The sequence below is a fragment of the Lynx canadensis genome, chromosome F2 (genome assembly GCF_007474595.2).
Source record: "Lynx canadensis isolate LIC74 chromosome F2, mLynCan4.pri.v2, whole genome shotgun sequence".
NCBI lineage: Eukaryota > Metazoa > Chordata > Mammalia > Carnivora > Felidae > Lynx > Lynx canadensis.
This window is the reverse complement of record NC_044320.2, coordinates 34452585-34466604: the sequence shown is the minus strand read 5'-3', so window position 1 is coordinate 34466604 and position 14020 is coordinate 34452585. Positions and strand designations below refer to the sequence as shown.

General features: G+C 48.6%; 1 protein-coding gene across 1 annotated transcript; it reads left to right on the top strand.

Annotated features, from left to right (window-relative positions):
• Nucleotides 1-217: 217 nt before the first annotated feature.
• BAALC (BAALC binder of MAP3K1 and KLF4) lies at nt 218-961 on the top strand. The gene is made up of 2 exons (XM_032591895.1): nt 218-377; nt 906-961. The coding sequence occupies exons 1-2, from the start codon at nt 218-220 to the stop codon at nt 959-961; spliced, it is 216 nt and encodes a 71-aa protein (XP_032447786.1).
• Nucleotides 962-14020: the final 13059 nt, after the last annotated feature.

The following is a 14020-nucleotide window of genomic DNA, read 5'->3' as shown; positions in this document are numbered from 1 at the left end:
AGAGGAGGGGCGCACGGGGAGAGGGCGCGGCGCGGGGGGCGGCGGGCGCCGCGGGGGCCGGGCGCCTGGCTGCGGCGCGGGCGGGCGCGGGCGAGCCCGGGGACGCGATGTCGCCGCCGCCGCCGCCTCCTCGCCGGCCCGGGCTGCGCCGCCGGGGCTGAGCCACCGCCGGAGCCGCGAGCCGAGCGGCCGCCGGGCGCGCCCGCCCCGCGGGAGGATGGGCTGTGGCGGGAGCCGGGCCGATGCCATCGAGCCGCGCTACTACGAGAGCTGGACCCGGGAGACCGAGTCCACCTGGCTCACCTACACCGACTCGGACGCGCCGCCCAGCGCCGCCGCCACCGACAGCGGCCCCGAGGCGGGCGGCCTGCACGCGGGTGAGCGAGCCGGAGCGCGCCGGCCCCAGGCGCCGGGAGGCCGGGGCCGACAGGGAAGCGGGAGGGATGCGGGGCGCCGGGGGAGGGGGGGACGGGCGGGCAGCCAGCCAGAGATTTCTGTGCGGCAGGTGGGGGGCTGGGAGGTGGTGGTGAGGAGGACAGACCGACAGGACCTGCGTGCTGACAGACCCACGGACCCAGGCCCAGGGAGCGGGGCAGCGCGAGCCCCTTGGAGAGGCTGAGCCCAGTCCCCGGGGCCACGGGGAGCCCCGCGCTCTGCCTCCGCCCGCGCACACTCAGTGCGGGGACCGAAGCGTGGGGCTGGGAGGACACCCACCCGGCACGCACACCTGCGCGTCAGCCCACCCGCGCGCGGCGCGCCCCCCAGCCCCGCTCCCCGTGGACCCTCTCGGGCCGCGTCTGCCACCGCGGGCCGCCTGCCCCTCTCTGCCGTAATTTATAGACGAGGCGCCTGACCCAGATTGCCTGGGTGGAGTCTTCCTCGTCGCTTCCCCTTCGCTCCCGCAGGGCTTCGAAAACCAGAATCCCAGAACCTCCCCCCCCTCCCCTCGCCCCATCACTAGTTATGCACTTAAGCTGACTTCTCAAGCAGCTGTTCCAGAGCGAGGGCTTCCCTGCCTACCCCAAGGTGCCTCGGTGCTTTATGTGGATTAGAACTATAAATTAAATACGCTTACCATTTCCCCTCCGGCAGAAATCTAATAGAAGGATCTGCAAAGAAGTTTCTGGTCCAGTCACAGATCAGATTTTTTTTTTTTTTAAAGCAGACACTAATAATTGTAGAGTAGAGATGAACATTGACTCTTGCCAGAGACCGAACCTTTAGTCATCAATGTGTTGGTGTAAAAGGAAGAAAACCTCACTATTTATTAAATGAATGTTGTCAAAAGCCAGATCGTTAGTGGCATAAAAATGTTTTAACTATTTATTGACTCCTTTAGGTTGTTGGCATTTTTGAATAATGAACTCTAAGAAAATGAGGTTAATTTGAAGCATAATATCTATTGTAAGGAGGAAAAAATGTGAAATGCTCTTAAAAATTCAATAATACTAAACTCCTGCTTCCTACATAAGAGCTGCCACTTTAATCTTAAGAATCAGTCTCTCCATCTTTTAGGGCCAGAACTGTCTCATTTTTCACATGAACTTCGTGATTCCCTTTTTTTTTTTTAATTTTACTTTTTAATGTTTATTTATTTTTGAGAGAGGTGGGGGGAAGGGCAGAGAGAGAGGGGAGAGGACAGAGGATCTGAAGCAGGATCCAAGAGCAGAGAGCCCGATGGGGAGGTGGGGGGTGGGGTGGGGGGGTGGGGGGGGCTTGAACTCATGAACTATGAGATTATGACCTGAGCTGAAGTCAGACACTTAACCAACTGAGCCACCCAGGCACCCCAGTGATTCCCTTCTTTAAAAGGTAAGAACTGTGGGTACAAGACTTAAGGGCAGTATTTGTCTCTAATGTTTCTGACTCATTGTAGCAATCATAATGGTTACTTTGTGTTGCTGGTGCTTTCAGCAAGTTTCCAAATGATGTGTTGGCTAAATTCAGGGTCAGAATGAGGATAAGACATAAACTTTCAGAGGGACCTGGTAAATGTTGGATTTAATAGCATTTCCCAAGGAGGAGTGGTACTTCTCAAAAGAGTCAAAGGCCAGAGGTGCACTCCAAGGAAGAATGGTTTTCAAAGATCTAGTGTGAAAAAGAACAAAGTACAGTTTCAGGGAATGGTTGCCTTGGTGACTGGGAGTATGTGGTGCATGTGTGTGCATGCATATGGGTATGAGATGGTTATTATGGGATGGCTAAATATTCATTTCCACTGCTTATTCCTTTATTAGTCTGCCATCCTGACTCATATCCCATTGTGCCTCATGAGATCAGGTCCCTGCAACAGGTGGGACCTAGGACAAACAAGTTTATTTATGATGCCTTGCCGAATGTCAGACAGCCTTGCCCGATGGTGGTCCTGAAGACCTTCATCATTCCAGGACAGGACCCTAAAATTGGCAAGACTCTTAAATGGGAAGGATCACTTCAATTCACTAGACATTTCCATCAGCCTCAGGGGAAAGGGACGTTTCTGAAGATCAAGATGAAATCAAGGCTTCCTTTGCAGTGCATTGGCATTCCCTAGGGCCTTTAGAAAAGTGGCTTGTTTCCTGTGAATTTTTCAGACTGGAAACTGGGCATCTGTAGTCAGAGTGGGTCATCCAAGGAAGCTACAAATCTCCTAAGTTTCAGCCACCCTGGGAGATTAGCCAGGACCCTTTATTCTTTTCATCCTCTCTGCTCCCCCTGCCTCACCCACCCCCTGCCGGTGTTCCACCCGTGAATTCAGTCCTAGGCTTCTGGAGGGCACCTTAATGCCCCACGGTGACTGTATTGTGATAGGAAGCCAGAGGGTGCCGTTTCCTGTTTGCATCAATCTTTGTCTGATGGGGGACAAAAGGAAAGACTGGATTTAAGACAGTCCAGATTGTAAAATCAGAAAAATGTCTTCATTACTAGCATTCCGGAGCTGAAAAGGGTCTCTGGAGGCTGGCTACCTATTCATGGCAGATAGGATTCAATTAAATTGCCCCAGTTTGGACATTCTCTCAACCACTTCACAGCAATTATTTATCCCTTAGTCCTCAAGAGTCTTTTGTTTCTGTGCCCCTGGTCACTCTCCTTTAGCGTCAAGTTGAAGCCACCTTTCTTCTGGCCACCCCAACCTCAGGAGCCATGCGGGTGGGGAGTGGATTAATTCATCTTTATACCTTCGTACTAGCACACTGTGGAGCGCATGTGTGACCTCAGGTTGGGATATCACGCAGGTTTTCTGAATGAATAGGCACTTTGTCTAAAGGTACCCTGCATTCCTATCAGCTCTTTCTAGATTCCCTCCCTCCTCCTTCTCTCTTCTTTCAGCCCTTGCTACTGAAGTTTGCCCACTTGGATCCATTTAACCTAGATTCTTCAAAGTGTCTTTGTCATCCCACAGCTGCTCTTTAAAACAGCACCCTATTCCATGGAAACACCCAGCCCAGTTCAAAGATTCCATTTCTTCCGTAGCACCTCCCCCCCAACTCTACACCCATGTCTACTGAAAAGTCCCATTTAAGCATGTCTGCTTGTACATCTCACTTCAGTTTCTCTTAGTCTAATCCAGACTGAGGCCATATCACATGATAGTGTTCAATAAATATTTGTTGGATCGATTCTGCATTTTACTGCAGGAAGGGGGGGGGGTGTTTTTCTGCCAGTCCTGCAAAGGAAAGTTTCTTGCCTCCTCATTACTCAAAAAGTGGATCCGGAGCCTCTGGTTCCCATTTTTGGAGATCATCTCCAACAGCCAGCAAATTCAATGAGGTTTTTAGATTCTGCTATTAAGTAGCCTGGAATCGAAGACTTAGCCAAAACCACAGTATCTGATACCCATTGCTTCCCTGTGTCGCAGAAGCCTGTCTGTCTGTCACAGGAGGAAATTAAATTTATCTGACATGATTTAGTCTTCATAAAATCAGTTTGCTGGATTGATTTTTACTTCTGTTGTCTGAGAGGGTCTCTCAGAAAGGGAGTCTCTGAGGTTGCCTTGCCCCAGCCTGCTCAGCCATTCCATACGTAACGTCCTAGATTTACCTCCATCTGATCATAAGTCCCTTAATTGCCCCTTTTTGTACTGTTAGGTATTTTCCTGGTTTCTCTAGGGAGTAAAACATTTCAAATGTCTCAAAAGCCCTTCTACTTTCCAGTTTGAAATTACTATAATACTATAATAATTTAAATTACTATAATAATTACTTTAGTAAATGCAAGTAAATGGAGGATTACAAAATTAGAGACTCACAGCAAAACGGTTTACCCAAGTAAATTGATAGACGTAAAATAAAGTGAAGAGCACTTAATGCTACCATCAGCTAATGTATATTGATGACTCACCAAGGGCCAGGTGCTGTACTCAGCAGCACTTAATGTAAATCATCTCACTTAATCCTAACGGCCGAGAAGAGGTAGGAACTGTGACCCTGTTTCTTTTACTAGCAAAGGCATGTGGCATAGAGTGTGTGAATGACCTTTCCCGGTCCAGTACTGGGATCCAGCTCTGCTGAATCCCACAGCCCGTGCTCCTAAATACCGCTTTCTTGATTAATGGGAGAGCCACTGCAGACTCGTTGCTTTTCCAGTTGATGGGACTCAAAGTCTAGTGTGATCTCTGGATATTCTAGTCTGGTCTCAGCACGGTTTTCTTCTGCAGCGTCCTTGAGGATGGGGTATGTCTTCTCTGGGCAAGGAGGCCTCCCCATACTTTTGTGGAGCAGTTCCCCTTGCAAGAAACTCTTCCTGCTGCCTTGTAAGTTCTACCTGGTGAGCTCCAGGCCCTTGTAACCAAGTCTTGTACAGGCAACTTGCAATATTTGAAGAAACCTGTTGCGTCTCCTGTGGCCACTGATTCTGCGGACCCCAAACATATGCATATCTGTCAGTCATTTCTCAGACTTGTGGGGACCTGACCACATACCTCCAAAGACGTTGTCTGGCTTGTCAAAGTCCCTCCTGATATACGAGACCCGTTGTTAGCTCCAAGCTTGTGGTGTTAGCTGAGCAGCGTGGGGCAACATGTGGACACTGAACCTCTCCTGATGCAGGTAAAATCAGGTTAGGATTTGTTTTCCTGCGGCTGTTGTTGCCTATTACCTTGATGACTCACATTAAACGTGTGATGAGTTAAAACCCTTAGGGCTTTCTTTCTAGTTAAATTTAAGTCCTGTGGCATCAGAGATGTCTGTGCTATATATCCAGCACCAACACCTGGAACAGCGACTGGAACATAGGTGGCACTCAGTAAATGCTTGCTGAATGAATGGTTTATTTCTCCCATAAATCCTGCATTCATACTATTGATTTCAGGAACCCAAAGTTGGGATTTTTAAATTTATTCCTATTAAAGTATATCTCGTTAGTTTCAGTTTAATGCTTAAATGTGGTGACCTTGATTCATCTTGATAGTGCCATTAAGACGATATTCTAGGGGCACGGGGTGGCTCAGTCAGTTGAGTGACTCTTGATTTCGGCTTAGGTCATGATCTTAGGGTTGTGGGATCGAGGCCCACATGGGGCTCTGTTCTGACAGTGGAGTCTTCTTAAGATTCTGTTTCTTTCTCCCTCTGCCCCTCCCCCACCCCGCTTGTGCACGCTCCCCCTCTGCCCCCTGCCCGCTTTTCTCTCTCTCTCTCTCTCAAATAAATTTTTTTTTAATTTTTTAATGTTTTATTATTTATTTTTGAGAGTGAGAGAGACAGAACACAAGTGGGAAAGGGACAGAGAGAGAGAGAGGGAGACACAGAATCCAAAGCAGGCTCCAGGCTCTGAGTTGTCAGCACAGAGCCCGACGTGGGGCTCAAACTCACCAACTGTGAAATCATAACCTGAGCCGAAGTCAGACTGCCAACCGACCGAGCCACCCAGGCACCCCTCTCTCAAATAAATTTTAAAAAGAAGACAGTATCTTAGGTCTTTGTTTCCCTGTGTTGACAGACGAAAGATAAAAGACATTTATTTGCTCTCTCATTCGTTCAATATACATTAGGCACAAAGTTGAGTAAGATTTGTTCCTTGAACCATAAGAAATAATATAGTGGAGACAGACGCAGAGGTCACACACTTCAGGGCAGCATGGTCCATACTGGAATAGCATGGGGGAAAGATGCTGGAGGAGTACAGGGGGCTGAGTAGTTCGATCCGGGTGTGTGGTGGGGGGTATACAGTGTGTGGACAGAGCCCTAAGGGAGTGTGCGTGGCAGACGAGGCAGGACTGTCCCTGCAGGCCTTCACCACCAAGGAGGTGAAGGGAGCTTACCCTGCTTCCTCTGTCCAAAGCAGTACCAGTGGAGAGCCCATCTGGGGCTTTCTGATGGCTACGGCTCCTCCTTGCCCCCCAGCTCCCTCTGTCTACCTGTTATGCTTGTGGTATATTATTAATTAAAAAAAATTTTTTTAATGTTCATTTATTTTTATTTTTTTTTTCAACGTTTATTTATTTTTGGGACAGAGAGAGACAGAGCATGAACGGGGGAGGGGCAGAGAGAGAGGGAGACACAGAATGGGAAACAGGCTCCAGGCTCTGAGCCATCAGCCCAGAGCCAGATGCGGGGCTCAAACTCCCGGACCGCGAGATCGTGACCTGGCTGAAGTCGGACGCTCAACCGACTGCGCCACCCAGGTGCCCCTAATGTTCATTTATTTTTAAGAGAAAGAGAGTGCAAGCAGGGGAGGGACAGAGAGAGAGAGGGAGACACAGAATCCGAAGCAGGTTCCAGGGTCTGAGCTGTCAGCACAGAGCCCCAGTGCGGGGCTCGAACCCAGGAACCACGAGATCATGACCTGAGTTGAAGTCGGATACTTATCGACTGAGCCATTTAGACCCCCAGTTGTGGTTATATTTTTGAATAATTTATTGATAAATGTCTGCCCCCTCAAGCATGACGAGCTTTACTAGTTAGGTAAGGGGTCTTTTTGCTGACCCCTGGATCCCTGTGCCTAACACCGTGCCTGGCTACAGTAGGGCCTCAAGTGATCTCTCTTTAATGACTAAATCTCCTAAAATGACTATGTGTTCATTTCTTTCTTCCGGTAGTACCCACAGATGATGTTTTCATTCCTCAGAAGTTCCATCCGCTCATCCTTCTTGGGTTCTCATCTACCTGATAAGTTGTATAGTAGGAAAACATGCCCACCCTTTTCTGCCCCCTTTGCCAAACACCAGCCTCTTTGTTACAAGGGTTGTTTTGCAACAATCGCTACGAAAACAGGTGGGAGCAAATGCAGGCGGTTCATAAAGTTTAGGAAGTCTCACGTGCCCTGTCTCTTGGGCAGAGTTATATACATCCTGCCACAGGCTCTCCAGGGACCTTGTCCAGCCCCGTGATGGCACCAGCCACACTGCATTGCTGGAGCTTACTCATGCCTCTGTCGCTCCAGTCAGCCTGTGAGCTCTGCCAGGTTGGGCACTGCGTGATTGGTGGTTGCATGCCTGGCTCTAACAGTGAATAAGATGAATAGTTGGATGAATGATCCAGCTAAGCAAATGAAGTTTTGTCTTCCATCCTCTTTCCTGAGTCTGATCTTAGATGATTTTGTCTTAGAAATCAGTTACTGAACTGTGTCTGTGTTAGATACTAGACAGTCAATTCTGACTCTAACCCGAGATGAATTTAAGGTTCTAGACGTGGGCCCCACTTGGAGGAAGATAGTCCCCTCTCATCTGGCAAGGAGTCTTTTCCTGGCTTATCCTGTAACTCAGCAGTCGACTCCTCAGGCTTAGACCACTAGTGGTCCTGCCTTTGCCTTGGGATCTATGTACTTGCAACACCTTCCTGCTGATAAGGCCTTTCTGTCCTTTAGTGCTGTTGGATGTCTGAGCCTGTTCGTGGCTGACGGTACCTGGACTTGCATCCCAGGAGCCTTTCTATATCAGCTTCTACCACTCTCAGAAGACCACTGACTTCTGCAAAATCCTATCCCTGCAGGGACTCCTACGGAGATTCTCTGGCTAGTCCGAACACCTCCTTGGCTTCCGTCTGGAGAGGAGACTAGATGGGTGTATCCCCAGCCTACATTATGATCTAGTCCCTTCCAGCTTAGCTGCCACCAACATTCACCTCCTTACGTGCTCTCCTCCCTCTTTGCCCTCCAACCGCCTCCATCTCTCTGTTATGGGCTCAACTATCTGTCCCCCAAATTTCTATGCTGAAGTCTGAACCCCCGGTATATCAAATGTGACCTTATATGGAGATAAGGTCTTTACAGAGGTTAAAGTGAGGTCATTAGGGGAGCCTGGGTGGCTCAGTTGGTTAAGCATCCAACTTTGGCTCAGGTCATGATCTCGTGGTTTGTGAGTTCGAGCCTCGCGTTGGGCTCTGTGCTGGCAGCTCAGAGCTTGGAGCCCACTTTGGATTCTGTGTCTCCCTTTCTTTCTGCTCCTCCCCTGTTCACGCTCTTTCTCCCTCTCCTTCAAAAGTAAATAAACATTAAAAAAAAATTAAAAATGAGGTCGTTAATATGGGCCCTAATCCAATGTGATTGATGTCCTTATACAAAGGGAAATTTGGACACACTGACACACAGGGAGAATACCATGTGAAGATAAAGGCAGAGGTTAGGGTGATGCTTCTATAAACCAAGGAACACCCAAAATTGCCAGCAAGCCACCAGGAGCTAGGAGAGAGGCACGGAACAGATTCTCCCTCCCAGAAGGAGAAGGAAGCTTCCTGATCTCAGATTTCTAGTCTCAGACTCGTGAGACAATAAATTCCTGCGGCTTAAGCCACCAGTTTGTGGTACTTTCTTACAGCAGCCCTAGAAAACTAACATAAATGTATTGATGAGCTCTACCATTGTGAACACTTGGAAATAAGGAGAGAGAGGGTTTCTATTGTCACTACCTCACTCTCCCTTCGGCGATTGGTCGATTGGGTCAATTACCTGGTCATTTAAATTCAAATAATTCCTGAACATCTAACACGTGAGAATTTTTCTTTGGGACGTTAATTTACATAACTCTCTAAAATAACCTCCTAAACCATTGTCATCCCCATTTACCAGATGAGGAACCTGGGGGTTCAGTGAGGTTGAGCAAGGTCACCCACCGGGAAGTAGGAAAGCCCACATCGGAATTCAGGGGTCCTGTTTTTTTGTTTTTTGTTTTTTTCAACGTTTTTATTTGTTTTTGGGACAGAGAGAGACAGAGCATGAACGGGGAGGGGCAGAGAGAGAGGGAGACACAGAATCGGAAACAGGCTCCAGGCTCTGAGCCATCAGCCCAGAGCCCGACGCGGGGCTCGAACTCACGGACCGCGAGATCGTCACCTGGCTGAAGTCGGACGCTTAACCGACTGCGCCACCCAGGCGCCCCCAGGGGTCCTGTTTTTAAATCCAGGGCTGCGTCTGTTATGCCATAGCTGCTCAGCATGGATTTAGTGTCCTCCTCCACCCCCTCTGCCTTGAGCTGTTTCGAAAACCTTCTTGGACTGCCGGCCTCCTGCCAGCACTTACAAGGCTGAGGACACAAGACCTTGAGGAGGGCTCCATTGCCCCCTCCCTGGGCTGAGCTCCCTGAGCAGGGCTGCAGAGAGGGCTCAGAAAAGCATCAGTCATCTGATGGGCTCCTTAAAGATGAACGGTCTTTGGGCAGAATAATATACATGTTTTCAGCTTTCAAATGCAATGGATATTCCTTAAGAAACTTTAGGAAGCACAGAGAAGCACACAAGGAAATAGCGCCTCCGTCAGGATCTGGGTTTCACCCTCAGGTCCTGTATCTGGGTTATGCAGGGCATCTTTGATCTTCTGTGCGGACCATGTTTAAAGTTTGGGGGTATAGGAACAATTCCTCAAATTTCTTGAAAGCTCAGAGGCCAAGAAAAAAAAGTTGTTTTGTTTTTCTTTGTGTTCAGGAAAATATTTGGAGGTAGTGGCAGCCAAAGTCTAGTTTGAATGGAGGAAGAGGTGAGGGTGGGGAAGGCCATGGGTAAGTGAGGGGATTTTTCTCCCTTTTTTTCTTTTAATACTAAGCAAATACAGTTGAATTCAGGTAAATTACATACGAGGCAAGTGCATACTGTGACTCCACTGTTTGCCATTTTCCTACATCCCTCTGCCATCCCCCACAATTGGCTCAGGCAGAGTTTTATTTTTTTTTTTTAATGTTTTATGATTTGCTTTTGAGAGTGAGAGAGACAGAGCACACATGGGGGAGGAGCAGAGAGAGAGGGAGACACAGAATCGGAAGCAGGCTCCAGGCTCTGAGCTATCAACACAGAGCTCGATGTGGAGCTTGAACTCATGAACCGCGAGATCATGAGTCAGATGCTTAACCAACTGAGCCACCCATGCGCCCCCCTTAGATTTTTTTTTTTTTTTAATTTAGCTCCACCTTGTTTACAAATAGTACCAATTTCTCCAAGATTCTGGGATTAGGTTGTCTATTAGTCTTAGTTTTGGGTGATTGTAAGTCTTGGTCTTTTTCTGTCTTCATAGGCATTTCAGTGGGCAGTTGGGCAAGATGGAGTGGGTAGCTCGTAGCCAGATGCCCTTCAGCCCCAAAGTCCAACCCAGAGCCTGTTGGCCTTCTCCTCAATGCCACTGCTCCAGCCTGTGATCCATTCTCACCCACGGGACTACCCAGCCTGATCTGCTGTCCATTGACCATTGCACATGCTTCCTCCTCTTCAGTGAGCCCACTTCTGACACCCATCATGACCTCCAGTCCTGACCTTTCTGGGCTCTCTTCTCTATCATCATCTTCCTTCTTATTTTGCTTGAAGGTTATAGTTCACTGGTTAAGGAATTCGACTTTGACAGCAGATATTTACCAGCTTTGTGACCTTGAGCAAGTTTCTTAGCTTGTCCAGATTGCAGTTTCCACGTTAGGGTGGGAATCATTGTTGAATGAATGTGTTCACAAACGTGAAGTGTGAAGTCTTTCAGTGCTGCCATTCTCGTACCCAGGTTCTCCCACCTCTTCAGTATTGCCCTGGGCTTGCCATGCCAGTTTCAAACCTGGGGTTTGCTCTTCCCCTGTGCTCCTTACATGCCTGTTTCTGAGATGCCTGGCATCGCTGGAGCAAGTCGTGGGTACTGGTGATCACACCCAAGGGCCATTCATTCTCTAGAGCCTCAGTGTTCTTACCACTTGTTTGCAATTCTGTTAATTCCTTATTAACATGCTGTGACAGTCCCCGTGTGATAGCTCCTGACACAATCCTGTTCTTTCCCTCTGAACACTAAAAGAAAAAAAAAATCAAAGACTTGCTGCAAATTCTCCTGTCTTTCCCTCGAATCACCTGCTGTATGTCCTTCCGGGCACCTCAGTATTTTAAAACCATCTTTAGCCCCCTGTCCTCATCTCTGCCTGTTTGGATTCTAAAGTGCACTGACGAGGTTGTTCCTTGTCACTGTAGGTGAGGACATCACAGGCCATCCTGTTCTGCAGGGTGAAGGTCTACTGTGTGGTCCATCGGCTGTCCCTGAGTCCAGGCCACTATCCTGTTTTACTTGCACCTCAGCAATAGCCTGCTTCTGTTCTCGCCCTGGGCAAGTCATTATTCACGTTAGAGGGAGAAAAATCTTCCAAAAACATGTATCAGGTCTTGTCACTCACTTGTGAGTGACCGCTCTGGTAGCTTCCCAATCTGTCATATGTAGAATAAAACCCCACTCCTTTCCTCAGCTTCCATGCCCCCGTCCCAAACAGCTTCTCCAGCTTTGCCTACCCTGCTCGCTCTCGCGCTCTCTCTCTCTCTCTCTCTCTCTTTCTCTCTCTGTGTCTCACCGTGTTCCAGCCATGCTGGCTTCCTCTTTGTTCTTTGAACACCCTCACCGCTTTCCTGGGGCGCTTGCTGGAATGTGCCCCCCCCACCCCCTCTTTCCCCGGTTGACTCCACGTCACCCTTCAGCTCTCAGTTCAAATGTCACCGCCTCAGAGACACCAGCCTTCCTCAGTTACATCTGATTGTTTCTTTTGATCACCAAGCCTGCCATTGTCTTGTTCTTTTACTGTCTGTTTCTTCTTTACTCTGTCACTCCAGGAGGTAAAGGGACTGCAGATCACATTCACTGCTGTAGCCCAAGTACTTAGCACCCTGCCCAGCACCGAGTGGGCACTTAATAAATATTTGTTGAAGGGAGCCCTCCTCATCTTTTGTGTCAGTAAGGAATTGCATGTGGTGGCGCAAATAGAATCCAGTTTAGCAAGGAGAGGCTTTATTTTTTTGCCCTCCACAGAAGTCGTGGGCAGCTGCACTGCTCAGGAATGCCATCAAGGACCTGGGCTCTGTAAGTTTACTGCTTTGCCATCTGTGGTGTGTGTGGATTTCTTTCTCAAAGTTGCCAGGGGTTGTAGCATCTTACTTTAGATAGGAAGAAGGGGGAAAACCAGAAAGGCATGCTCTACCTGAGTCTACTTCTTTTTATCTGAAAAATGACAGCTTGCCCAGAACCCAGTAAGTTTTGCTTGAGTCTCATTGGCCGGAACTGTGTTATTACCTGGCTGTCCCTGGCTGTAAGACAGTCTAGGAGATCGGGACTTTCAGTTGGGCACGTACACCCTAAAGATATATCATGATCCTTTTGGCAAAGAAAAAAAGGGGGGGAATGGATGTTGGGTAGGCTGCCTGCAGGGCAACTATGCCTTTCATCCTAAGGCTATGTGAGAGAGGAGAGAAGATTAGAAGGAGAAAGGGGAGGAGGAAAGAAAGGAAGGGGAAAGGGGTAAAGGGAAGTGAGGAGGGGGAGGTCAGCTAGAAACCAAAGCAGCATAATACTGGTATTAAGATTTTGCCATACTGCTACTACAACTAAATGGTGTTTTTAGCATGTTTTACCATGTGCCAGGTGAGTTCACAAAGGTTGATACTTGCTGAGAAAATCACATGTGCTAATAATGAACTAATTCTAGAGCTAATACAAGAACTTAAACTTAAAGCTTCCAGAATAGTCTTTTAACATCAAACTCTGTGTGGTGTACCTGAGATGTGCACTGGGCTTTCCTTTGTTTTCTGCTTCATTTTCCAGCAAAGTTAATGCCAGCCAGAAACTGATGTGCCAGCTGATGTTCTGTGGCACCAATTTCCAATCAGCGGGAACGTTTGTGGAGGCTCGCTGTGCAGGGTCACACTGATGCTCAGGCTGGGGGCTTCTGTTAGAGAAGCAACAGACGGCCGGTTGGCTAATACAAAGACTTGATGGTAAATCCTGCAGAAATCTAGAAAACCCACCCCACTATTGTCTCCAGAGCTTGTGGACTTTAGGGCATGAGGAAACTGAAAGGATTTGAAGAAAACAGCAGGGCTGTTTGGGAAATTGGTCGTCATAACAACAGGGCACAGGCTACAGTGAAAGCGGCAATTGCCCGCACACCCTTCATAAGGGGGGCGATTCAAGTTGAAGCACGAAACCAATGCCTCATTAAATGACTACATGCAAGGATAGCTTTTCAGGGACAGTCTTCGGAGCAGCCAGGCTCAGATTTGCTTGGCTGTGGTGATAAGTGATGTGTGTGCAAACACAAATGAACACAGCCACTGCCTCATGAGCATGGCTCCCATTAAGTGCATGCCCAGCATGTGCCAGGCACCGCATATTTATTACCCAATTCTCTTACCCCTATTTTACAGATGGGAGAAGTCAGATTGGCGAGGGGACTTTCCCAAGGGCTTGAAGACTGTAAGTGGCCGAGTGAGGTTTGGAACCCAGCTCTGTCTCATTCTGAGCCCCGCGCTCTTCCTCTGGGCCAACCCCCTAACTGATCACTAGCTCTGGTCCTCATTGCCTTTCAGCTGGACATTTGCAACAGCCTTCTGACCTGTCCCCCGAGCCCCAGTCACTGCCACTCCTGTATCTTTCACATCATTGCCGGGTGAATATTCCCGAAGCATAACTGGGATCATTATGGGGTTATTCTCCTGCTCAGAGCCTTTGATGATTTTTCTTTGCCAAATGAGACTGCAAATGTCTTAGCCTGGCATTTAAGGCTTTCTCTCCAGCCTAGTCTTCCACCAGCTGTTTGCAGGTCCTCTACACTTATCACGACTCAGGGCTGCCTTTTGCCTGCAGCACCTTATCCTGTTGCCCCTCCCCCCAC